General features: G+C 42.5%; 1 protein-coding gene across 2 annotated transcripts in view; it reads left to right on the top strand.

The window, feature by feature from the left end:
* Positions 1-27,950, top strand: part of DTNB (dystrobrevin beta) — a gene marked incomplete at its 3' end in the record, with an annotated part of 122,573 nt that overhangs the window by 81,144 nt on the left and 13,479 nt on the right. For both annotated transcript variants that reach the window (XM_080814469.1, XM_080814470.1), the window contains 2 exons: positions 2,017-2,122; positions 5,462-5,628. In XM_080814469.1, the coding sequence (XP_080670595.1) occupies positions 2,017-2,122; positions 5,462-5,628 (273 nt within the window). The remainder of the gene's footprint in view (positions 1-2,016; positions 2,123-5,461; positions 5,629-27,950) is intronic.

The raw sequence follows: 27,950 nt of genomic DNA on the forward strand, positions 1-27,950 counted from the left end.
CCTGCTTGTCCCTTCCCTCCCCCGTTCAGTGCTGAGCTCTAATCTCTGTCCTCGATCGGAGGCTTTCCTTCATATTTCTTCATCTTTTTCAAGGTTTTATTGCAAAAGCCTCTTTCTTGCTCTGCGATCTACTTTATCTTTCCTTTTCTGTTCCCTATTTACCAATTTCTTTTTTTTTTTTAAGATTTTCATTAATAAGAATGATCTCCTTACATACAATGGAATCAAGAGTCACATAGTTGCCAGAAAGATACACAAAAGTCAGTCTGTAGTCTGTTTGTATGATGGGAACCATCGTTGGGGAAGTATCATGACGGCAAATGCTGGGGGCAGCCACCCTCCTGACTTATCACCACAGTGCCTTCCCTCTTTGCTCTGTTCATGGTGAATAGATTAGTGGTAAAAATCACTTATCTTGTCATACGCTGGCAAAATCTTTCAGTCGGCTTAACCAATTTTATCTTTTCTCCCTCCCCCATATAAAGTAGTTTAAAGTTTTATGGGGAAATACCTCATTTTGTATATCCTGTTATCACTTCAAGAAAAGTGGTGGAACTGAGAACACACTTTTTGGGAGAGACTAAGATGAAATTCTGGGTGCCTTTTGGTGTCCACTTGCCCCTAGTCCTCAGTCCCTCCCCCTGCCTTGGAATGGTGGGACCAGGACTTGGAAAAGTCCTATGTACTTACTGGTCCTGCATTTCCTACTCTCCCATGTCTTCCCTTTTGTCTCTGCCCTTCTTTTGGAATCAAGTTTGAAGTGGGGGCTGAGGTGTCCAAGGTGCAATGACAGAACTCTCACACGTAGTTGTAAGGTGCTCCCTTTTCCTCCTTTTTCCTTTCCTTTTGGAGCTGCAAAGGTGTTTTGTGGGTTAGAGGAAATAAAAAGAAAATTCATCAATTTGAAAATTCTTGAGAATTTCTTCTATCTACATCACATGACTATTTTTTCTAGACTGTTTTTGGATTTTTAATGTCCAGTGGGATGTATTTATGTTGGTGTTTCACAAACAGTGGAAGCTCTGTAGGTATTTGTTTAAAAGAGAAATAAAGACAGAACACAAAAATGCAATCTAGCTGGGGAGTTGGTATAATGGGGTAGTGATGGACATTGGATGCTCAGACTCTGTTTTCATCCTTGTAACTGTCTTTGTGACTGGGTCAAATTACTTCACTACTCTGCACTTTAGTTTTCTTTCTGTAAATGAGAAAGTTGTTAAGTGATGTTTAACAGTGTTAGCTCCCCACGTTAGTATTTATTCATTGATTACTTGTCAAGTGCCTGTTGTGTGCCTGGCACTGTTACGAAATGCTGGAAATACAGTAAACAACAAATGGAGTAGTTCCTGCTCTTGCTGATATTTTATAATGGGGTGTGGGATGTCTGTCTCCCCATCAGTAATAGAAATAATAATTTGAAGGACAGCTGAGTTCCAGTCCTTGCTTTGTGTCTGATTTGGGTAGGACCTTCCGGGTTATTTATGACCCCCTGCCCTAAAGATTTATTTATTTATTTGAGAGAGAAAGAGAAACAGAATACAAGCAGGAAAGGGGCAGAGGGAGAGGGGGAGAGAGAATCCCAAGCAGACTCCCTGCTGAGTGTGGAGCCTGATGTGAAACTCAATTCCACAACACCGAGATCATGACCTGAGCTGAAATGAGGAGTCAGATGCTCAACCAACTGAGCCACTCAGGTGCCCCAGGACCTTTAGAAATCATTTTAAATGCTCTGTTCCTTTATTTTCTCATCTGTGATGGAGATAGTGATACCTAAACTATTTACCTTAAACAGTTGTTTTAAGACTTGAAATAATATATGTGGAAGTGCATTTTAATACAATAGTAATGTATAGTGTGTTTCAGTTTTATCGTAATGAAAAATATTACTGTATTTTGCTGTAGAATTTCACATGGAATTCATTACAACTTGGTTGAGTGAATTCTAGATTAACTTAATTTTGGAATTCAGAGATACTTGAAGAATATAAAGTATGTTTGTTTTTCTTCTCTTCACAGAAAAAGATAATGCTAAATATGTTTTTAGACACAATGATGGCCGATCCTCCTCCCCAGTGCCTTGTCTGGCTACCTCTCATGCACAGGCTTGCCCATGTGGAGAATGGTAAGCAGAACTTGGATCATTCAGTCTCTTGTGCTGCAGGAAATACATGAACTGATGGTATTTGTAATGTCCTTAGCTATTACCATTGAAGATTAAAATTGATATTTGCTTCACTGTGTCATTTGAATTTGTGATTTTTGCTTTTAAAAGAGGGATTTTAAAAAATATATATTTATTTATTTGAGACAGAGAGCATGAGAGAGAGAGCAAGAGAGCTCAAGCAGTGGGGGAAGGGAGAGGGTGAGGGAGAAACAGGTTCTCCGCTGAGCAGGGAGCCTGATGCGGAACTCAGTCCCAGGACCCTGATATCGTGACCAGAGCCAAAGGCAGAGGCTTACCCCGCTGATGCACCCAGGTGCCCTTCGAAGGAGGGATATTTATTTCTCAAGGAAAAGTAGGGGAAGGGGACTTGTTACTTAGGATACCAAGAAATAGTCATCTCAGGTCATAAAACTTTGTGGTTCAAATTCTGGGTTTTCTCCCACCGAGAATCACTTGAACCCATCTGATTTAGACCTGACTTCCTTTTTTACCTTTAATTTATACAGTTATAAAAAAAATTAGATGTATGCAGTACCAAGCACTAACACTAATGATTTTGGAACATTTTAAAGGAAAATAGCTGTGATAGAATTCGGTGCATCACCGTCACACACCTTCGCTTTCTGCCTTTACTATTTTATCTTGAATTACTCTTGGTACCTTTTTGAGGAATTTGACTTAAATGTTTGTCTTGGTTAGAATTGAAATAGTAGTTTTACCTCCAGTAACTAATTTTTTCTTCTGTTGTTACCAATTTATCTCCTTGTTTAGGTTGTGTGAGTTTGTTAAAGGAAGGGCTATAGTTTCTTTCTTTCTTTTTTTTTTTTTAAGATTTTATTTATTTATTTGACAGACAGAGATCACAAGTAGGTGGAGAGGCAGGCAGAGAGAGAGGAGGAAGCAGGCTCCCTGCTGGGCAGAGAGCCCGAAGTGGGGCTCGATCCCAGGACCCTGGGATCATGACCTGAGCCGAAGGCAGAGGCTTTAACCTACTGAGCCATCCAGGCACCCCAGGGCTATAGTTTCTTATGTAACCTCCCTCCCTCCTCTCAAGGCTCTTGCCTGTTTCTTATTCTGCCAAAGAGAACCAGTAAATCTGAGAAACATGAAAAGGCAGAGCTCCCTTTTCCCCTTTGTAAGAATGAAATGCACATCCATACTCTGTCTTCTCCCTCTCTCATCTGTACCTTTTGTTTTTAAACCTCTCAGCCTTTTGCGCCACTGTGGCTTTAGTTCATAGGAACCTTAGATTCAGGATTACTTTCTTAAAGTTGTAGAATCTCTTGACTAAAACAGCTAAATTTTTTTTTAAAAGATTTTATTTATTTATTTGACAGAGAGACACAGCGAGAGGGAACACAAGCAGGGGGAGTGGGAGAGGGAGAAGCAGGCTTCCTGCTGAGCAGGGAGCCTTATGCGGGGCTCGATCCCAGGGCCCTGGGGTTATGACCTGGCTGAAGGGAGACACTTAACAACTGAGCCACCCAGGTGCCCCAAAAAACAGCTAAATTTTTTAACAGGATTTTCGGATAGAGATTTATACTGTTAAATTATTATATTATTGAGTATTATTAGTTCTTTTGGAGGCAATACTTTTAAAGCCTGAAGTGTGTCTTATTCAGTTTGTTTTCATAAAATAATTTTGCAGTCAAATGCTCTATCACTGAGCTATACCCCCTTCATAACATCATTTTGTATCTACCATACCATAAGGAAAGAATCTCATTTGTCCTGATTTTTGTTATCCATATGAATATTTTATTGTGACTTTGTATATAGTGTATTATTTGTTGATTACATTCTTATGAGGTTAGTGATTTTTTTCTTAGGGACAGAGAAATAGTATGATCTCATTGACATATCTTGAAGATAAAACATGTTATTTATCACAATAACATTTATCTATATATCTTAATTTTTATGGTGGGGAAATCATAACATTATGGTATTTCTATATTTCTATATGGTATTTCTATTGTTGTAGTTGTTTGGGCCCTTTCTATGAAATTCATCACTTGAATTATATCGAAATTACTATTTATAAGGACAGATATCTATTTACTTACATAAAAGTTATACTTTTTGTATTGTTTTACTAATCCAAGTATATTGTGTGTAAGATTACAACATGATGTATTCTTCCAAAAAAGAATGCTTTTACCAAAACCTGATCTTATGATTGACTTAGTACACTTGGTGATTCTCTCCACATTCTGGTTCTTTCCATTTCTACTGGGTCAACCCATTACACTGTCTAATGTGTGGCTGGTGTAAAAGAGGAGAGAAATATATAGATATTCATGTTCAACCAAGATGATCAGAATATACTTGATAATTTAATACTAATGTACATACCAAAATAATTGTATAGAATTATAGCCAAAAATAATTGTATAGAATTATAAATACCGGTATGCTGTTGTCCCCTGTGTTGATGTGAGCTCCAGACTGATTTGAGAGTAGTGTTCTTTGGCGGACCTTTACTAGATTATGTAGTTTTATTCATTTTTTTAATTTTTAAAATTTTTAAAAAAGATTTTTTTCAGTTGAAAGAGAGCGAGCACGAAAAGGGCAATGGTCTGAGAGAGAAGCAGACTCCCCACTAAGCAGGGAGCCTGATGCGGGACTCGATCCCAGGACCCTGAGATCATGACCTGAGCCGAAGGCAGACACTTAACCAACTGAGCCACCCAGGTGCCCCTAGATTGTATAGTCTTAATTTGGAGCACAGATTTTTTTTTAAAGTTTTTATTTATTAGAGAGAGAATGAGTGAAAGAGAGAGCAGGGGCAGAGAGAGAGGGAGAAGCAGGCTCCCTGCTGAGTAGAGACCCCCCCACCCCCACCCCACATGGGGCTCGATCCCAGGGCCCCGAGATCACAGCCTGAGCAGAAGGCAGATGCTTAACCGAATGAGCCACCTAGGCACCCCTGGAAAATAAATTTTAGACTGAGAAGGCTTCTCTTCTTTCCGTATATATTTATCATCTACGATCCTTATCATACATTTATCATTCTAATAAACAGGAGTTTCATTTTAAAAAAAGAAATTGGTTATTTTCTCAGGTAGATTGGAATGTAACATTCTAACTTGAAAAACTGTTCTCATCTATTATCTTCCCCTTTTATTCTACTAAATGGCAGGTTCTTTAACTGGGAGACAATTTAGAGTTTTCGATTCTAATATTGTTTTCACCTTTGCTTGTTTACATGAGGTTTGGTTTTCCCCGTAAGGACCTTCTTTCTCCAAATGAAAATGTCTTCTTTCTGTCTCGTGTCCCCCTCTCCGCCTTCCGCAGTCTTCCACCCCGTGGAGTGCTCCTACTGCCGCTGCGAGAGTATGATGGGCTTCCGGTACCGATGCCAGCAGTGCCACAACTACCAGCTCTGCCAGAACTGCTTCTGGCGCGGCCATGCCAGCGGCCCTCACAGCAACCAACACCAGATGAAGGAGCACTCGTCTTGGGTAATTGCTTTGTGTCTCTGTCTGTGTCCTCCGCCCTTACCCTGTCTCTGTGGTGACAGTGCCGGCTGCCTCCTCCTGGAGGCCTCACCAATGAGGATGCGGGGTAGCCCAGCCTTCATGCTCACGGTTCTGACCGCAGATACGTTGTGCTGCATCACCTGGCTTTATTTGTTTGTTTGTTTATTTTCACCGCTTGATTTTATTTTATATATTTTATTTTATTTTTTTTAAGATTTTATTTACGTATTTGACAGACAGAAATCACAAGTAGGCAGAGAGGCAGGCAGAGAGAGAGAGAGATGGGAAGCAGGCTCCCTGCTGGGCAGAGAGCCCGATGCGGGGCTCGATCCCAGGACCCTGAGATCATGACCTGAGCTGAAGGCAGAGGCTTTAGCCCACTGAGCCACCCAGGTGCCCCTTCACCGCTTGATTTTTAAAAGGAGAATTTTTAAAGTCCCAGGAGATGGAGATGCTATTACAATTTGAAATGGAAAAGTAAGTGAGAAGGGTCTTCTTATTTTAAAACTGTGCAAGCGGTATCCCCCCAAAGCTTATTCTCTGAACTTTTATTAAGATTTAAAGTTCTTTTTCTCAAGCATATTTCCTACATGTCTCTAGGCTTTAAAATGTTGCAGAGAAAGCTGCGTGAACTGAAGGAGTTAAATTTTTATCTCTCTGAAGTTGGGGAAATATTGTATCTTACAGTTGCCACATTGGTGTCCATCCTTCCTTCCTTCTAGATTTTATTTATTTGATGGAGAGAGACCCAGGGAGAGAGAGAACACAAGCAGGGGAGTGGGAGAGGGAGAAGCAGGCTTCCAGTCGAGCAGGGAGATGAACGCAGAGCTCAGTCCCAGGACCCTGGGATCGTGGTCTGAACCGAAGGCAGGTGCTTAACCCACTGAGCACCCAGGCGCCCTGGTGTCCTTACTTTCAAAAGCAGTCCTGTAAATAACAATATTTGGGTGGAGGATGTGTGATTTCCCTCTGGTGTTTATAAATCACCTAACAAGCTTAGCATCAATCATTTTTCTTCCCTTTTCACAATTTATTTTCAGAATTTTTAAAATGCCATCCATTTATTTCCAAAAACTCATTTTAAAAACTTTTCCCTCTAGTTTTTTTGGTTGGTTGGTTTGCTGAAGGATAGAACAATATATAGAGTCACAGGTATAATTTAGGATTTAGGTTCTTACCCTGGGTCATCCTACTGGACTTTTAAATGTTAGCTTCAGTTACCAGGGTTTTTTTTTCTTTCTTTTTCCTTCTAGTTAGCGTTTTTGTTTTTTTTTTTTAAGATTTTATTTATTTATTTGACAGACAGAGATCGCAAGTAGGCAGAAAGACAAGGCAGAGAGAGAGGAGGAAGCAGGCTCCCCGCGGAGCAGAGAGCCCGATGCGGGGCTCGATTCCAGGATCCTGGGATCATGACCTGGGCCGAAGGCAGAGGCCTCAACCCACTGAGCCACCCAGGCACCCCTCTAGTTAGCCTTCTTAAAACTTAATCAAGAAAAAAGCCAAGTAAGCTCATATCAAGGATTGGTTTAAAAAAACACACATACACACAACAAATTTCAACCCATGCGTACGCTTTACTTCTTACATCTCTGACACGTTAGAGAAAATTTTTTTTTTAATTAGTTAGGTTTTCAGTTACACTTAACCAAAAAATTTCGTTAAACTGAACATCATCTCCTGGGTTTTGTTGTGTTGTAAATTCCAGTATTTTTTTGGTTGAGGAGTGATTATTTAAAATTTTTAAACAAGCAATGGAAAAAAATTACAATGAGTAGGTTCTTCTTTCACTGAATAAAGATATTCTCTAATAGAGATTTCACTGAATAGAAATAATTCAAGTTGTTATTTTTCCCTTTCTTAAAGTACAGGTGTCCCACTTAATTGATTTATTAGTGTTTTTCCTCACTGTTTTTTTGTTTAGAGTCTAACTCTCAACACTGAGATAGCTCGTTGCTCTGTTACCATTATAATGATTGGATTCATTGGCATGTTTCTTCTGACAGTTCTCATGCTAGATGTTAGGGGAATAGAGTGAAGAACTTCTTTTTCATCATAGATAGAACTTGCTCATTTAGTTAATTTGTAGCCCTTTTAGAAATGGGGATTTTACTTTTTTTTTTTAAAGATAAGTGGCTAAATATTGCTTTATGATTGCTTTATGATTTAAAAACCAGCATTTCATATGCTCTTGAATTTTGGCATTGTACATCAATGAAAGTACAGAAATCACAAGTGAATTCTTCTACTTCTGCTTGATCCTCACAACACTTGTGAATTGAGGCATGTCCCCATTTGTTGTTTTTTTTTTTTTTAAAGATTTTTTTATTTATCCATTTGACAGAGAGATCACAAGCAGGCAGAGAGACAGGCAGAGAGAGAGAGGAGGAAGCAGGCTCCCCACGGAGCAGAGAGCCCGATGTGGGGCTTGATCCCAAGACCCGAGCCGAAGGCAGAGGCTTTAACCCACTGAGCCACCCAAGTGCCCCCATTTGTTGTTAATTTTATTTCAACTTTGTCGTCTTTTTAAAAATTTCATTCATTTTTGTTGTAGTGACTGAAGATTTCAAGAAAAGTCAAGTATTATAGGCATGAAGCTGGTATCGGTTCTGAATTTTAAAGAGTATATGCATTACGTATGACCGATGCATATTGGTTAGGTTTTTTTTAGCAGAGTGTGTGTGTGTAACTTGTTTCTAAGGTTAGAACTATATGTGTAGTGCCCTTGTTCTTTGAGGAAGATGTGAGTGAATTTTGGGACTGATGTGGGTAAAGAAGTTTCCACTAACAAAATAGGCGTAATCACTTTAATAGTAATTTCTTTGAAGATTGTCCATTGTGTTTATAATAATATTTGAATAGTTTTCTGTGTTCATAAGAGATAAATTTAATGTGCATTTAACAAGTTTATATATGAATTTGTATCGTAGATTTGATAGGTGTTCTATTGGTGCTTGGAATTTTACTTTGATTTTTTTCCAAAAGTTTCTGTTTAATGTTTTACCTAAGTAACTATGCAGTGCAGTTCATTTATTCTTTTAATCATCAATCCATTCATTTGACTTTATTTTAGAAAAAAAATGCTATATAGTATCATATGTGATTCATTCTGTGCATTCATTATTCATTCAAATGATATTATTTGAGCTCCTACTATGTGTGCCAGGCGCTGTTACAAGCATTTAGGATACATCTATGAGCAAACCAGACAGATTCCTGCCCTTGCGGGGCTTAAATTTTGAGGGGTATGAAAGGCCATTAGGGCTCATTGGCATTGCTGTTTTCCTGTTTTTGCTGGGCATACATCTAGACCACATTTCTCAGCCTCCCTGTATGTGAGAAGGACCATATAAATAGCACTTATTAGTGGAATATGATCAGAGTGATATGTGTCTTCCCAGAATAAGACTGTTGATAGCTGAGTGCCTCTTCTGTTCTCTCTGCTGGCTTAGTGGAGAGAATTTCATTAGGACCCAGAGGAGGATAAAACCACAAATGAAAGGAAATCAGGTCCTTGAATGATGGGTGGAGAAGAGCGTGCTGCCAACCTGCTTGACTTTGGTGGGAGCAAGAGAGAAACTTTGTGTTAAGCTACTGAGGGTTTAGTTTTTGCTGCAGTAGTTGGTACTGGAAGTAGGGTTCTGTTAAAGCAAAACCTTGAAATCTGTGTCATTGGCTTAGCAGCCAAATAGCCCTGATGAGGACACTAATACTGGAGTTGGAAAGGACAGAAACCCATGTTATGCAGTGGTGACCAAATGGGTAAATTTGTCATCCATGATAACTTAGAAGGCACGCTTCATGCCACTTGAGCTCCAGGTCAAAGGTTGGAAAGGACTGGAGTGTGAGTGTGTGTTGACTGTTTTTGGTTAAGTATGACAAGGAAGAGATGAGCTTAGGAAAGAATTAGCAAGTTTTCAAGCAAAAAATGAAAGGGACTAGAGAAAGTTCTGACAGTTGGAGCAGTGACAAGAAAAACAGATTGCTTATAGACCCTGGAGAGAGCAGTAGGTAAGAGTTGAGAAAGGCTTTGAGCAATAAAGGCCTAGAGAACTTTCTCAGTCAAAGAAAGGTGACTTAGTCCTAGGGCGAAGATCAGATTAGGGCATGAGTTCTTGTTCTTGGCTGTTCATCAGAATCCTCTTGCTCTCACCTACATAGCTTCTGATTTAGTGGGTCAAAGGTACATGAAACCTAGATAAGGCAGTTTTTAAAAGTTCCCCCAAGTGATTCTTTCATGCAGCCAAAGTTGGGAACTGCTGACCTGTTGTTTCATGTGGCCTCCAGGTGGCCTCTGTTAGTTCAAAGCAAGAGGAATGGAGGCAAAGACATAAATCAGGCTTGAGAATTAGGTCTAGGAAAGGACTTCGTGTGTGGTTACTGGCACATGGAACTGACTGCAAACAAATAGATCAAAGGCCTACTAAGTTTTTGAGGGAATTGTATGTTGGCAAAGGAACCACGAGCCTGAGCTTCACAAGCCCTTGACTACTGGAGCTGTTAAACAACTTTTTAAGGACCTATACCTTGCTTCGGGAAGAGGTGGGTTGTGAAGGTGACACAGCCCCCAAGGAGGGCATGCCAGAGCCCACTTTGCCGAGAAGGACATTGGATAAGGAAGAACCTCCTGCTCATGTTCCTTTATCGTGTAGTGGAATGGGGATGCTGAGTGCAGATAATCTGTTCCTATTTACATCGTAAGGAGCTACACATGATCTTGTTAAAGAAGGCTGTGATGTACCTAGAAGCCCTAGACTTGTCTTTAGATGCACTGACTGAACAGGACCTCAGGTTTTCTCTTGGGAGAGGCCTGAGTGTGTTTTATGTGTAGGAAGAGGGAGGAAAAATGTATTTTGTGATTAGAATTACCTACCAATATCCTTGTGTTCCTTCTCTTCCTAGACCTGCATGTAGGTGATACAGCCCATCCTCCTTGCCCCCCAGCTGGAGCCCTATAACTAGGTTTCACCAGCGGAATGTATTTGCAAGTGATCTGTGTTACTTCTAGGTCAAGGCTGTTTTAAGCAGATGTGTCCTCTCATCCTCTCTTTACCCTTCTCACTCCCAGTAGACACTGGTCACATGGAAGGATCTCCAAAGAAACTGGTAGAGGCAGAAGTGCTTAGATGAAAGGGGGCTGGTAGATGGATCAGAGCCCCTTGGCCGATTGACACTGGACTCACATGAACAAGAAATCAGAAAGCAGAATCCAGAGTATGGGGTCATGGGGTCATGGAGGCTGTGTTGAGAAAGTGATATTTGAGCAGTGTTTTCAGTCTCTGCTAGCAGACATCTGGGGAGGAGGAGGCATTTTCAGCATGAGGCCTGAGAACAGGAGTGTGCTTCTGGGTTCAGAGAACAGCAAAAAAGCCTGTGTGCCCAGAGTGGAGTGAACAGGAGGAGGACTACTGGAGAGGAGGTCAGATTGCTCCCAAGGGCCATGCTGGCCCTTGTAAGGATGTTGGCTTTTACTCTAGGGAAACGAGGAGTCTTTATTGGGTCTTTATTGGGTTTTGAAGAAGAGATGGTATGGCTTGATTTATCTTTTGAAATGATGGGTCTGGATAACATGTAAAGAGTAAAGTGGGAGGAAAAGATGGAAGCAGAGACACCATTTCAGGAGAGGTGATTGCAGTAATCAAAACAGACGTGGTAGTTGGTAGCAGTCGAGGTGGTGACAAGGGTGGAACGAGGATGTCCCTTGCCAGTCGGCCTGACGGGTTGGATGTGGCTTGTGAGAGGACAGGAGCTAAGATTCTGTCCTAAACAACTAGAAGGATGGAATGGTCATCAGCTGAGGAGAGGCAGCTGTGGGTAGAGCACGCGTCGATGTGAGGATGCAGAGTTCACTTTGGACATTCAGTTCAGAATTTAAGGTGCTTACTGGATATCTGTATGTAGATGGACATCAAGAAGGAAGTCTGAGCTAGAAATGTCAGCTTGAGGGTTGCTATTTAAAGCCATGAGACTGCATGGTCCCACCAGGTGAGTGAGTAGAGATGGAGGAGAGAAGAAAGAGGAGAAGAAGAATGAGGCCTGATGTCCGGCAGCAGCGTTAAGAGATCTGGGAGAAGAGGAGGGACCTGCAAGCAGCGACGCAGGGGAAGAGCCTCTCCTGGAAGCGCGTGGAGAGTGTTTCGAGGAGGAGGGAGTGGCCATCTGTGCCCAGGGCTGTGACAGTCCCGTGAGAAGACTCAGCAGTGGCCCCTCACCTAACAGTGTGGGGTTGTCCTGCAAGAGCGGTGGGAACAAAACCTGTCCCAAGTGATCTATTTCTAACACTTCTTCCTAATAGTTGTTCTTAGTGGGATTTTAGGAGACCTAAAGACCTAAAGGAGACCTAAAGAGAGCTTTGCTCTCTCCTACTCATAGTTGCAACCGCCCAGGAGCTGGGCAGATGGCAGTCTGTTCAAGTAGGTGGTTTTAACTGTGAGGAAGTAATGGACTTGCCAGTGGCCCCTGCATGGAAGACAGCCCAGCCCAAGGCGGGCCTTTCCAGCAGGGAGCAGGACTGGAAGCTCCAGGCTGAGGGCACAGAGGGAATGTACTTTCTGCGGTGCTTGCAGACACCAGCACACAAGGTGGGGAGAGGCTGGGCTGGCCTGTTCATGCCTTCCCTCGGACCACCCAGTCTGATCAGAAGAATGAGGGGCAGAGAAGGCCCCAGTGGGGTCCTCCAGAGAAGGTCCTCCTCGTGGAGACAAGGGCGTGGGCCATGTAATCAGTACTGATTTGTACATTCTAGTTTGCAAGGGTATATTCCTCATCTTCTCTGGGGTTCCCGGATCGTATTCCAAGTAACCTTGCCACCAGGAGGCCTGCGGTGTACAGTGGTTCAGTTATTGTTGCTGCAAAATAAGCCTCCCCAAAACTAGTGACAGAAAACAATCATTTTCGTAGGCCCACGGGTTTGGGGTTAGGAGCTTGGACAGGGCAGAGGACTGGGTAGGCCCTGCTCTGTGACTTCTGCGGCCTCTGCTGGGTTTCTGAAATACGAGGTAGGGTGGGTGGCTTGAATGACTGGAGGCTTCTTCATTCGCGTGTCCGGTGTCTGCCCAGGGATGGCTAGAAGCCTGGGCTCAGCCAGATGGTAGACTGGGCCACCCATGTGGCCTGAGGCCTGAATGTGGCCTGTGCATCCCACAGAGTGGCGGCTGTGTTTTCAGAGAGAGTGTCCCTGGAGGAAGCATCTGGAAAACCGTGTTCGTAGAGTGTTAGGGGAAAGCTGCGAGGCCTTTCCTGCCTGAGCTGTGGAAGTCATGCAATCACGTTCTACCAGACTGTTGGTTACAGCACTGAGGCACTAGGGCCGGTCCAGCTGCGGGAAGGAGAGGATGCTGGGGTTGGCAGAGGCTGTCAAGTCCCATCAGGAAGGAGCAGGCATAGTGTGGTGCTGAGTAGGATGGTGCAGTTACGTTTGGGAATAATTTCTGGCCTATAGTTAATGCTCAGTAAGTGTTTGTTAAAGAGATGAATGAAGGACCGTAGAAATGAGTATATCTAGCCGTGTATCCCGTCTGCCACACGGAGGAGAAAGCCTTACGATTTGAACGAGGCTTAGTTCACCCAGAGAAACTGTCATGTTTTTCTACTAAGTCATACTTTTTAAAAGAGCATTTTGTTTAAACAACTATGCATAATATTTACTGGGATTTTTTCTCATATTTATTCCCATATTCAGATTTGGAGGAAGATTCTTCTAAAGTATTTCAGATATAGTGTTATTGTTTTTAATCACTTAATGATCTGAACCCTGACCTTCAATTTCCTTAGGGCGTACATGCTTTTCCGACTTATTTTACGCATCTTTCCCTTCCTCCTTCCCTCCCTCTCTTCCTCCTCCTCTCTCTTTCTCTCCCTCATATCTGCTTAATTTAATTTTTTAACTTTCTTTCAATTACTATGAAAAATACACAACATAAAATTTGCATTTTACCTCTTTTTAGGTGTCCTGTTCACTGGCATTAAGCACATTCATACTGTTGTGCAGCCGCCGCCACCATCCACCTGGAACTTTTCCATTTCCTCAGACAGAAACTCTTCACCCTTTCTGGCTATGTGAGAAGGGCTAGAAAGAAGCCATTCCCTGCCCGCCCCTCTGCCTTACGTTCAGATCTCCGCTTACCCTGGTCTTCACTTTACCAAGAAAAATTTGATCTCCACTTGGCAGGAAAGCTGTGTGTCTGTTTATACAAAATACCCTTGTAGCACGGCTGCTATTTATTAGTTGAGTGGCTCCATAGAGGCAGTTATGTAATATAGAATATATGGAAATTTCACCTTTCTTCCCAGCAGAGGGCAGGCTCCACCTCTAAACAAAGTCACTTGTTCTTTGGAATCTGTACACGAGGCAGTATTTGGGTTTGTTCAGCAACCTCTGTGAATAATATTGCTTCTTTTTAAAAAATAAATATTAACAGGCAACACACATATGTCCAGTATGCTTATTTGGGCATTAGTGATATTAAATAATTTACCTTAAGGACTCAGGGCAAATTTTGTTGTCATAGACCTGGACCAGTTAAGATTGTTGTTGACCTGTCCTTGTCAGAAGCAGTATTTAATTCTCACGTGACTAGCACACCTCTCCTCACATCGCTAGAATTTTGAGAGAATATGTATTCAGTGAGAAATAAGTATGCTTCTTGGCCGTGCTTCGGCCCAGGTCCGGATAGTCATGTCATAATTTAACTATTTTGTATATAGTGTAAAACTAGGCAGGAGGATTTTAAAATTTTTTTAACTTTTAAAATTCAGGTGTAATTAACATACAGCGTTATGTTAGTTTCAGGTGTGTGATAGAGTGATTCAACAATTATATGCCTTACTCAGTGCTCATCATTAAGTGTGCTCTCAATCTCCTCCACCTCTTACCCATCCTCCACCCGCTCCCCTCAGGTAACCACCGGTTCTCTATAGTTAAGAGTCTGGTTTTTGGTTTGTCTCTTTTTTACCCTTTGTTCATTTGTTTTGTTTCTTAAATTCCATATATGAATAAAATCATACAGTATTTGTCTTTTTCTGATCAACTCATTTTACTTAGCGTAATACTCTCTGGGTCCATCCACATTGTTGCAAATGGCAAGCTTCATTCTTTTTTATGGTTGAGTAACATTCCATCATATGTCTACCACACCTTCTCTATCCATTCATCTGTTGATGGACTCTTGGGATGCTTCCAAAATTTGACTATTGCAAATAACGTTACATAAACATAGAGGTGCATGCATCTTTTTGAATTAGTGTTTTTGTTTTCTTTGGGTAGATACCCAGTAGTGGAATTACTGGATCATTAGTAATTCTATTTTTAATGTGTTGCGGAACCTCCATACCAGTTTCCACAGTGGCTGCACCAAGCTCCTCTCTCACCAACAGTGCCTGAGAGTTCCTTTCTAGAAGGACTGGTTTTTTAAAGGCATAAGGCAGTATCTCCATTTATGGCAAGTTACAGCACAAGGTAAGACAAATACATGAAGGCATTCCATGCAAAATCTGCAAACCGGACTTGTAGCCCATTGCCCCACACTTCTTAGAGAAGCTGCTGAGACTGTGTCCGCTATGGTTCACACCTGTTTTCATTAGTTGTGGTCTCACCCTCTTATGTGGCACCACCATTCCCATCTTGATCTTTTGGTGACTCATTGCACACACACACACACACACACACACACACACACACCCCGCCCTGTCCTCCTTGTAGTCCCCAGTCCTCCACATCTTAAGTGCTTTTACAACTGCTGCTCCTTAGTCAGCAAGCTGCCCTCATTTTTACTGCTTCTCTAAGCATTTCTTTTACCGCCCCCCCCCTTAATTGAAATTTGGCTATCCTTTAGGATCTCCCCTTCTCCTACACCCTTTCAGGTGGTAGCTATTCATTCTCCCACATCTCTGTGGTTTTAGGGACAAGGAGGTGAAATTATCGTGAAGGTGGCTATATAATTTATCATATACAACAGACTTACTTGGGAGTAAAAGGGGCCCTTTTCTTTATGCAGGGAGGGACAGCAGGCATAAACTGGGATTTCCTGGGTAAACTGTTTATGGACACTGTTTTAGTGTTCTGTTACTGCATAATAAATTATCACAAAGTTAGCAGCTTAAAACAACAGACATTTGTTATTTCCGTTTCTGTGTGTCAGAAGTCCAGGCAGTGGCATGACTGGATTCTCTGCTCTAGGTCTTGCTGGGCTGAACTCAGGGTATCAGCGAGGTTGTAGTTATCATCTGGGTTGGGGGGGTCCTCTTGCCAGTTCACTGGTTGGCCGAATTTATTTTATCGTAAGTATGGTATCGAGGTCCCCATTTTCTGGCTCGCTTCCAGCCAGGGAGGGCTCTCAGCTCCCAGAGGCCACCTGCAGTTCCTTGCCATGTGGCCCCCAGAGGCAGTTTACAAAATTGACATTTGCTTTCTTCCAGGCCAGTTGGAGCATGTCTCCCTGACTTCCTCTTCTGTAACTCACCAGGAAAAAATGCTGCTTTTAAAGGGCTTACCTGGGGACACCTGGGTGGCTCAGTTGGTCGAGCAGCTGCCTTCGGCTCAGGTCATGATCCCGGCGTCCTGGGATCGAGTCCCACATTGGGCTCCTTGCTCGGCGGGGAGCCTGCTTCTCCCTCTGCCTCCGACTGCCAGTGCTCGCGCTCTCTCTCTCTCTCTCTCTGACAAATAAATAAATAAAATATTTTTAAAGGGCTTACCTGATGAGACCAAGCCCATCAAGGTAGTCTCCCTTTTGCCATGTAACATAATCAAAGGCGTGATAGAGTTCATCATCTTCACAGGTCCCAATTACATTCAAAGGGGAAAGGATTCTCTGAGGATAAGGGTTGCTGAGAGTCAATTTGGAATTCTGCAGGTGCCGTTCATCCTGGTCATTTTCTTCCCTTTCTGCCTTGCCGCTTCTAGACCACCTTGAGTCTCTAGGATCAAACAACTGCATCAGTGATAAGCAAGATACTGCCTTAAGGCTGGTGCCATTTTAGCTCTAACACCACCCCGCCCCCCGTCTTCTTTTCTGATTGCAGTTATCTTTTGGGTCATTTCCCTTCACTCTGGGATGGACTGGTACCAGAACTGTGGTCACTTCTTGGGTGATTTCAGTAACTATAGAGTCACACTCTTCAAGACCCTGGCCATCGAGTTTCTTGACTTCTTGACTCTGACAGTCTTCTTCCCCCTGAGCCTCAGCCATCCACTCCCTCACATACACCCTGGACCCTCTCACCACCTCTAACTGCTCTACTTCAAAGCCACTGATTTAGACACCCCATTCCGTGTTGCTCCCCGTTGTCATTCCCGCTGACTTGTTTAACTACTCTCACTCTAAGACCATCCCAGTCTTCCTTCCAACTGCTGCTCCACTGACTTGTCGGCGTTCTCAGTCGGCTCTCTCTTCTTTCTTTTCTCCTTACCATTTTAGAAATGGTGCTATTTTCCTGCACTATAAGTTCCATCGTCCTGTGGCTTTTTTTTTATCCATATCTCAGTCAACTAAATTCATGGATGAATTAATCTGTTTGCTTTCTCTTAACTCTTTCTGGAGAAAGCCATACAAAAGGGCAGACTAGTGTTCCCATAAATTCATGATCGCCAACTTTGTATTGACTCTCAGCACTGCAATCCGTTCTCTGATCACCTTGCTTTTCCGTTCTTTGCGATGGTTAAAGTTGTATAGGAATAAAATCCCCATTTAAAAAAACCATCTACCCCCACTCTTCCCTCTTTCAAAGGATGCCTCCTTTCTTACTACACAGAAAAAACAAAAGTCATTGGGCAAGGACTCCCTTAACTTATTGCTGCTGAGTTCACTCACTCATTTATATTTATTCAACAAATTCTTTTTTTTTAAAAAGATTTTATTAATTTATTTGACAGAAATCACAAGTAGGCAGAGAGGCCGGCAGAGAGAGAGAGAGAGGAGGAAGCAGGCTCCCTGCTGAGCAGAGAGCCCAATGTGGGGCTCGATCCCAGGACCCTGAGATCATGACCTGAGCCAAAGGCAGAGGCTTTAACCCACTGAGCCACCCAGGCGCCCCTATTCAGCAAATTCTTATCAGGTACCTGCTGCATAGCAGATGTATGGTGAAAACTATGGAACATCATTGAAAGTAATTAAAGAAAGCCTAAGTAAATAGAAAAACCTACACACATTTATAGATTGAAAGACTTAATATTGTTATAAGGACAATACTCCTTAAATTTATCTACAGATTCAATGCAATTTCCATGAGAATCTCAGCTGCTTTTTTGCTAACCCTATAAGCTGATCCTAAAATTCCTATGGATATGCAAGGGACTCAAAATAGCCAAAACAATCTTGAAAAAGAAAAACACAGATGGAGAACTCACACTTCCTGTCTTTAAAATTTGTATCAGTAATAAAACAGTAATCAAGACATTGTAGTACTTGCATGAGGTTAAATGTATAGATAGATTAATGGGACAGAATTGAGAGTTCAAAAATAAGCCCTTACATTTGTTGTTGATAGATTTTCAACGAGGGTGACAGGACTATTCAGAAGGGGAAGAATATTTTTTTCAAAATACGGTGCTGGGGGCCCCTGGGTAGCGTCGTTAAGCGTCTGCCTTCAGCTCAGGTCATGGGATCAAGCCCCACATAGGGCTTTCTGCTCAGTGGAAAGCCTGCTTCTCCCTCTCCCACTCCCCCTGCTTGTGTTCCCTCTCTTGCTGTCTCTCTCTCTCTCTCTGTCAATTGAAGAAATAAAATCTTAAAAAATATATGGTACTGGGACAATTGGATATCTACATGCGAAAGAATGAAACCAGACTCCTACCTAATACCATATAAAAAAATTAACTCAAAACCTAAATGTAAGAGCTAAAACTAAGAAACTCTTAGAACAAAACATAGGCATAGATTTTTGTGACCTTGGGGTACACTGCACCTTCCTAGATATGATACTAAAAGCACAAGCAACAGAAGAATAATAGGTAATTGAACTTCATCGAAATTAAAAAGTTGATGCTTCAAAGAACACCATCAAGACAGTAAAAAGGCAATTCACTGAAAAGGAGGAAATACTTGGAAATCATATATCTGATAAGGGACTTGTATCCAGAATTATGAAGAATTCTTAAAACTCAACAAAAACTACCAAATAACCCAATTTAAACATGAGCAAAGGGAAAGTAGAGTGGTGGTTACCAGGAGCTGGGGGTGGGGGAAAGAATGAGAATTGTACGATCAGTACAGAGTTTCAGATTTGCAAGATGAACGGGTTTGGGAGATCTGTTTCACAACAGTGTGAATATACTTAACACGACCGAAGTAATGGTTGAGATGGCCAGTTTTCCATCATGGGGTTTTACAATGAAAAAAAAAGTAAGTTAACTTTAGGGGGAAAGTGGGTAAAGGATCTGAATAGACATTTCTTCAAAGAAGATATACAAATGACCGATAAGCATGTTGACGAGATGCTCAGTGTTGTCAGTCATTAGGGAAATGTCTACTCAAAGCCGCGTGAGATGCCACTTCATACACACCACAATGGTTAAAATAAGAAAAGATTGACAATAGCTGGTGGTGATGAGAATGTGAAGAAACAGGAACCCCCGTCATACTGGTGGTAGGAATGTGAAATTTATCCACTGTGGAAAAACAGTTTTGTAGTTCCTCAAAATGTTAAACATAGTTACAATGTGGTCCGGCACTCCCGGGTGAGAATTGAGAATTCTCCTTTGGGAATTGAAAATACACGTGCTCACAAAAACTTGTATATGAATGTTCATAGCAATATTATTCAAAATAGCTGAAAAGTGGAAAAACCCAAATATCGGTCAACTGAAGAATGGATGAGCACAATGTATGTCAATATAACGGACTATTATTAGAAAAGAAAAGGAAGTGAAGTACTGCTCCACGCTAAAACGTGGATGAACCTTGAAACTGTGCCAAGTGAAAGAAGCCAGACACAAAATGTCACATACTGTATGACTCCATTTATGTGAAATGTCCAGAATAGGCAAATGCAAAGAGACAGAAAGCAGATTGGTGGTTGCCAAGGGCTGAGGAGAGGGAGGTATGGAGTGTGACTGCCAGTGAGTATCGGATTTCTTTTCGGGGTGCAGAAAATGTTCTGAAATGAGATATTAGTTATGGTTGTACAACTCTTTCAGTATACTAAAAACCACTGAATTGTAATGTTAAAAGGGTAATTTTATGGTATGTAAATTATATCTCAATAAAGCTGTTGGTTTGTTTTTTTTTAACTTGGTCAAGAAGAGCTTTTTTGAAGAAGTGACATTTAAACTGAGATTGGAATGACTAACTTGAGGTTGGTGGTTATAAATTCAGAGTCTGACCAGTCAGCATAGTTGGGTATTGACTTCCCCAGTGTGTAGAGGGTAGAGGGGCAGAGTGAATAAAGTCGGGATTTAGATAGTATGACCAAGGGAGAGAGCTGGCAGGGGGTGGTTGGAGAGCGTGCAAGGAAACGACTATAATAATGGGCCATGGAGTGTAGGTTGATTAAAGGAGAAATGAGGCCCTGAGGGAGACGAGGGACCAGAGGAAAGTGGTAGGCTCCGTGAAGAAGAGGACCGGCTGGCATTGAAGTTGTGTTGGAGGTGGGTCCTTGGAGGAGTGAGCTACACGGGCAGCAGTTTGTAGGAGAGTAGGGTGCTTGCGATCGAGATTTTCGGTGATGCACAGTCATTGGCAGTAAAATGTTCCAGGATGTGACTGTGAGGCTGGTGGCTGATGTCGAGGAGGGGGAAGGTTGTCAAAGGTGATTTCAAGGGAGAGCAGTGTTTGAGTTTCCTATAGCTGCCAGAACAAATTATTACAGACCCGGTGACTTAAAGCAGAAGCTCTGGATACCACAGATTTGAAGTCAAGATGCCCACACTCCCTGTGGAGACTCTAGGGAGGAATCCGTTTGTATTCAGGGTCTCCAGAGAAACAGAACCTATGCATGTATTACGTACATTTATACGTATATATTATATAAGGGGATTTATTATAAGGAATTGGTTCACGCAGTTTTGGAGGCTGACAAGTCTCAAGGTGTGCAGGTTGAGTCAGCAAGCTGGAGACCCAGGAGAGCCGGTGGTGGCGTGCCAGTTTTGGTCTGACAGCTTGGAAACCTGGAGAACCATTGATGTCTGCATTCTGGCTGATGGCCTCCAGGCCCAAGAAGAGCACATGTTTCCATTCAACTCTGAAGACAGGGAAAAGCCAGCATCCTAGTTCAAAGGCAGTCAGGCCAGAGGAATTCTCTCTTATTTGGGCCAGGTTCAGCCTTTTGCCCTACTCAGGTCTTCAACTAATTGGATGAAGCCCTCTCGCATTAGGGAGGGGGTTCTGCTTTACTTGGTCTACCAACTTATATGTTAATCTCATCCAAAAACACCCTCACAGGATCACTCAAAATAATGTCTAACCAAATATCCGGGCATCCGATAGCCCAGCAAGTTGACATGAAATTAACCGTTGCACCGTTCTTTGCCTCCTCTCACTTCCGGTGGCTGTTGGCATTTCTTGACCTGTGGCTGCATCACTGAAGCTTCCGCCTCCCTGGTCACATGGCCTCTTCCTCTTCTTTCTTTTCTCCTTTATTATCTATTTTATGAGGATACAGGTCATTGCATTTGGGGCCACCCAGATAATTCAGGATAAACTCTTTGTCTCAAGATCCTCAACTTAATTGTGTTTTGCCATTGAAGGTTCTGTTCACCCTTTTTTGCCATCTCGGGCGATGTTCTCAGGTTCCAGAGATTAGGATGTGGACGTATCTTTGGGGGCCGCCTTTCAACCCACTATAACTAGTATATGGGAAGGGTCAGCTCCGTGGATGTTGGAATCAGCAGGAATTGTGGCCACTGTCGTGTCGGACTCCACTACAGACAGATACTTAGCGTTTTGGTCTGATGATGTGACATTCAAAACTGGGTTGTTGTTTTTTAAAAAAAATTTTTTATGAACATATAATGTATTGTTAGCCCCAGGGATACGGGTCTGTGAATTGTCAGGCTTACACACCAAAACTGGGGTTTTAAGGAAAAGGGAGAATGATGTGAGAGCAGCAGTGAGATTCTAGGAGAAGATAAGCAGTTTGAGGGTCTGAGAGAGAAAGCAGCTGCCTCTTGAATGGCCACAGGGACAGCTGAGCCATCGGGGAAAGCCAGGTGTCCTCCCAGGCAAGAAGGTGGAGTAACACTTGGAGAAGAGAATTCTCTGCCAGAGAATGGAGATGGGCTGCAGACTGTGAAGGCACGTAGAATGAGGTCAAGGATTAGTGTGATACGGGGCCGTGGGAGGGCCTTATGGGAGCAAGCGTCGGAGCGGGAGCCTTGGATTTCTGACAAACATGCATGGTGTGATAACCTTATGACAAAGCTCGTGCTGGAATCAGTCGCAGGCGGCGTCCAGTGCTGCCGCTAGCGCGAGTTGGGAGAGGGCTTGCCAGGCACTCGCAGAGCCCTGGTGCCCGTCTTGCCTCCTGTCCCTGTGGTATGAAGCCTGGGGAGAAGTGCCCTGTAGTTCTCCTGGCCGACAGACTGACCGCCTCACTGACCAAGGTGCGCCCTCTGAAACTGTGGCCTCTGTGGTGCCATCTGAAAGGGAGAAGGGAGGGGCTGGAGAGAAGAAACAGGCTGGAGATATCCTGATAGCAGTTTTCAGCATTTTCAGTAGGTCGATCGGGAGTTTTAAATACTGCTTTTTTCAGCATCTGAACATTGCCCCCGCTCTACTATGGTATTTGGATGCACTATTTATTCTTAAATCCATTTACAGCTGCAAAAGTGCTGAGTTTGAAAGCAGAACTTTTGAAATGGACCCAGCTGTTTAAAAAGATGGATGCTTATCAAAGAAAGTATTGGTGTATAGTTTATGAACAATAAGGCATTTTTTTCCAGCCAGCTTGATTATTCTTAGAGTGAAGAGATCACAGGGAGGTTTTCCATTGGAGAGAAATGTATGATTGAACCCAAACATTGCTTCAAATGAGCAGTTTCCTCCCACGGTCCTGACTCCCCACCAGACCCCGCAGCTATTTCTCCTGCTTCAGATTTTTTCCGACTCTTACAGGTGGCTGCCGGAGGTGACCTGCAGGACGTGTCCCCTGCTTCCCTGTGTGGGTCCGTATGACCCTGCAGTGTGGATTAACTCACATACATCAGGAATTGTTGCCTGCATAAACTGGTGTTTTCTGAAGCTAGTGGTGCAGACTTAGGGTAGAACCGTTTCTCTACAGAGGTTTAGTACACATGGATGTATGTTCATTACCTTTGCTCTCCATTTAGTGACTGCAGCACGTTCAATGATGGAATGTTCGTGTGTTAGTGATGAAACCTTTTGATGAGCTCTGATAAATCAGATATTGTGTTCCCTGGCATCTCTCCCGAGCCATGTTTTCTTCTCTTCAGGTGCCATCCCTCTGAATGTTTTCACACAATTCCAGATTTTTAAATGATCCCCCTAGACATGGATCGATCTCTGCAATCCTTAATTCCAGCCCAGTCTTCTTATCCAGGTTAAGACTCATCTATTGAATGCTCTAATGGACATTCCATCTGGAAATCTCACTGGCTTTTCGGTCAATACATAATTCCAATAATTTTTCAGTCAGTTTTCTTGGACTTCTAAGTTGGTACCTGTAACACCTATAGGAAACAGTAACTTAGTAATTTCCCAATAGTTACAGCTTTTTTTTTTTTTAACCTCTTTGTGTTGGTAGGAACTTCTAGAGTAGCGTCCTAAATTTGTCTAAAAAGAACCAATTGGGGAGCTTATTAAATATACAAAATGCCAGGCCTCCACCCCTGGGAATTTTATCTTTTTAGGTCTGGGTTGAGGCAGAAGAACCTGCTTTGTTTTGTTTTATTTTTTAAAACAAGTAGTCCAGGAAAATTTATTTATTTTTTTTAATCTTTAGGCAAGTTTGGGAAACTCTGTTTCGGAGCAGTACTGAGTAATAGTGGTGGTAGTCTCGGGTTCCTGACTTCGTCGGTGTGTTTGTATCATGGATGGTGTTCATGGACTCCTGGCTCTCCTCCCGCCTTGACCTGTGGCTGTATTTGTGACGACCTTTGCAGATAATGGTTATCCAGGAGTAGTCACACAGTTGGTGATCTAAGCCAGGCAAAGAGCTCTTTGCCCTGGTCATCCTTCCAAACACATTTCTTGTGCCTGTTCCATTCCAGGCCCCGGAAAGCAGGGCTGTGCACAGAGGTACACGCAGGTCTTGGTTTTCCCACCCCCAACCTCTCTTTCTTGGGACTCTGTCTGTCAGTCTGCTTCTACAGGACTCCGTGCTCTGCTCCTTTTGGTTTTAGCTGACTAGGCCCTTTGTTTGCCAAATCCTGAAGTATCAGTCACACTTCCTTGTTCTGTCCTGCCATGTAGCCTGTCACTGCCTTTGAGCCAGAGCTGTGTCTCCTCCATGTGTACTTGTAAACCAGGTGATTTATTACATCCTGAAGTTCCCTTTTAGGGGGTCATGTTGTGAAAGCCTTTACAGTTATGTCTTTGGTCTGGGGCTTTTATTTATACGCTTGGCTCACAGGCAGCCCTGCACAGTACTGAACTGTTTATAGGTGCGTGTTCTACCGTGTTTCTTACCTTTCTGTCTTCGAGTCTCTTGCTCAGGCTGCTTTTTTCCTCCTCTCCTCCCCACTTTGCCACCTTCTGCAGAGCCTTTGCGATTCGGCTTAGCTGCTGCCTCTCTCCCTGGCCCCCCAGGCTGATGGATATGTCTGCCCATGCTCTGCTGTGGCACCTGAGCACCCCTCTCCACTTACCCTGCAGCTGCATCTGCTCGTTTGTCTGTCTGTTCCATTACATCCCACGGCTTCAGTATGTTATTAGCCCTTACACCTCCGTGCTTATTAAAGAGCTTTCTTTTTTTTTTTTTTAAAGATTTTATTTATTTATTTGACAGGCAGAAATCACAAGTAGGCAGAGAGGCAGACAGAGAGAGAGGGGGAAGCAGGCTCTCTGCTCAGCAGGGAGCTCGATCCCAGGACCCTGAGATCATGACCTGAGCCGAAGGCAGAGGCTTTAACCCACTGAACCACCCAGGCACTCACAGAGAGCTTTCTAAAAGTTGGCATTTCCTACTTGTTCCGGTTTTTAAACCACTTTTGATCATGGACATGTTCATTTTAGGCCCACCTGACACTTACGAGGGTGATAAGATCCAGTCCTGGAAGGAATGTGGAGAAGAGTACTCTAGAAAACTCTTGGCAGGAGTGTGAATGGATACATTTGAAAAATAAAATTTTAAATGAATGTAACCTTTGACCCAACAATTCCTCATCTAGGAATTCTTCCATAAAAACATTTGTACCAAGTGTATTAGGATTTCTGTATGAGGCTATCATATCAGCGTCATTTGTCATAGCCTACCTCTCCCTGCCCCCCACCAAGAAAGGAAATGGCTAAAATATCCAACAGTAGTAAAATGGTTAAATTTGTTATGGTATGTACATAACTTTACCTATGAAATTCTGTATATGTAGCAGTCAAAATAGGTGAAATCGATTTTTAAAATTTTTTTTAATTTTTTAAAAGATTTTATTTATTTACTTGGCAGAGACAGAAAGAGATCACAAGTAGGCATAGAGGCAGGCAGAGAGAGAGGGGGAAGCAGGCTTCCCGTTGAGCAGAGAGCCCGATGTGCTCGATCCCAGGACCTGAGATCATGACCTGAGCCGAAGGCAGAGACTCAACCCACTGAGCCACCCAGGCGCCCCGGTGAAATCGATTTTTGTATAGAGATACAGAAAGAAGTCTGTAATACACCCCATTCTTTCTCCTCAGAGAGAACCTCTATTTTGATTTTGGTGTTTAGCATTTCCATTCATATTTCTGTATTTTTTGTTATACGCGTCAATGTGACTATTGAATATATAGCATTGTTTCTTATATTTTTAAACTTTATCAGAATAGCATCCTAGTGAATATGTATTTTTTCCTGCAGCTTCCTTCTTACCTGCATTGTTTTTTAAATGATCTCTCTGTGTTGATGTGGTTATTCTCAATGCCATTTAGAATTCAATTCTGTTAATATACCACATTTGATTTGCTCTCCTATTGATTGACATTCAACTTGTTTCTGATTTTCTATGTTTCCAAACAAATTTTTAGTGGATTTTCTGGTACAGGTCATTGTGTGCAGGGTGGAACTTTTCTAGGGTCTGTTTTTAGGAGTGGAATCAAGGGCCTGTGGGTTCAAGGCCCGAGCATCTTCAGGTTTACTAGATATTTCAAAATTGCTTTCCCAGGTGGCTTGACCCCATATACTTCCACTGGCCCTGTATGAGCTTCATGTTTATCTGCCTCTTCATTTATAAAGAATATATTACTTCTAATTCTCTTGTGGAGCAGCAAAACTCTTAACATATTGTTTGAAGAACATGGGACTATGAACTGCCAGTTAAAGCTACAGAGGAAGAACAGTCTACCCATGGTGTCAGACTGATGTTTTGTAGGGCAGTCCACGACTCAGGGCAGCATTTTCACTGTTGTGTATACTGTGAAGGGTGTCAACTCCCACATAAAATTGAATACTTTCCACTCAGGCCAGCTTGTTAGGACAACTCAGGAGCAAAGTTTGGCCTTGAACTGTGTTTCTCTTTAACTTTTTCAGGTTTTTTTTTTCTTTCTTTCTTTCCTTTTTTTTTTTGTTTTCTTTTTTTAAATTTAAATTCAATTTGCCAACATACAGTACATCATTAGTGTCAGGTGTAGAGTTCAGTAATTCATCAGTTGTATATAACACCCAGTGCTCATCTCATCATGTGCCCTCCTTAATGCCCATCACCCAATCACCCTATCCCTCCACCCACCTCCCCTCTAGCCACCCTCAGTTTGTTTCCTGTAGTTAAGAATCCCTCATGGTTTTTCTCCGTCTCTGATGACTTCCCATTCAGTTTTCCTCCCCTCCCCTGTGATCCTCTGTGCTATTTCTTATATTCCACCTATGAGTGAAACCATAGGATAATTGTCTTTCTCCTACTGACTTATTTCACCCAGCATAATCCCCTCCAGTTCCATCCATGTTGATGTAAATGGTAAGTGTTCATCCTTTCTGATGACTGAGTGATAGTCCCTTGTATACACAGACCGCATCTTCTTTGTCCATTCGTCTCGTCTGTCAGTGGGCATCTCGGCTCTTCACACAGTTTAGCTATTGTGGAGACAACTTTTTCCGTTTTAATTTCCTGCATTTAATGGAGCAGTTGTTTGTGCTTCAGGAGTGCTCCTGTCACCCCCAGGGTCGGTGGTATGTGGGGAGCCATAAATACTGCCCTGGAGATCATGGCATCCCCAGGAATGTCGGTCTGTTGATGTTGAATTCCTGCAAATCTGTTTTCTTTTTCACCTGAAAGAGGAGCTGGAGCGGTTTGCTGCTCAATCCAGATACTGCTCTTATTTTTTTTTTTTTTAAGATTTTATGTATTTATTTGACAGACAGAGATCACAAGTAGGCAGAGAGGCAGGCAGAGAGAGAGGGGGAAGCAGGCTCCCTGCTGAGCAGAGAGCCCGATGCGGGACTCGATTCCAGGACCCTGAGTTCATGACCTGAGCCAAAGGCAGAGCCTTTAACCTGCTGAGCCACCCAGGTGCCCCCAGATACTGCTCTTCTTCTTTTTTTTTTTTTTTAAAGATTTTATTTATTTATTTGACAGAGAGAGAGATCACAAGTAGGCAGAGAGGCGGGCAGAGAGAGAGAGGAGGAAGCAGGCTCCCTGCTGAGCAGAGAGCCCGATGCAGGGCTTGATCCCAGGACTCTGGGATCATGACCTGAGCCAAAGGCAGAGGCTTGACCCACTGAGCCACCCAGGTGCCCCGATACTGCTCTTCTTTATGCAGCTCTTACCGTATCTCTCGTTGGACCGGTTGGAACAGCAGTGCTTCCCTTTTTTTGTGGGTTAGGAGGTTGTTGTAACTTATAAGCATATTTCGGAAGCCATATGTGAACTAATTACATTTTATCCTCCTAACCACATTTTTATTACTGTTAGGGAGCTAATACTCTTAAATCTTGGAAGAGTAACAAAAATTACCTGGATTACATTTCTCTTGTACATTAATCAATCAAAATTATACTTTTACAAATTAAGTTAAACTGGAGCTTGGCAATTCAAATTTTTTACTTTCTGAAGGAGTTATTCTGAAGTCCAAAAATAATACAGCACGAGAGGTATTATGAAATTTTCAAAATAAATTTTTATTAACTTTAATTTAAAAAAAGAAGCGGGTATTTCATTTCAAGGTGGCGAACTGAGGACCTGCCATAGCTTTTCCTTCTTGTGCCAAGTAGTTAGAAATGATACATTAGAA

This window comes from Martes martes (assembly GCF_963455335.1).
Source record: "Martes martes genome assembly, chromosome: 9".
Lineage (NCBI taxonomy): Eukaryota > Metazoa > Chordata > Mammalia > Carnivora > Mustelidae > Martes > Martes martes.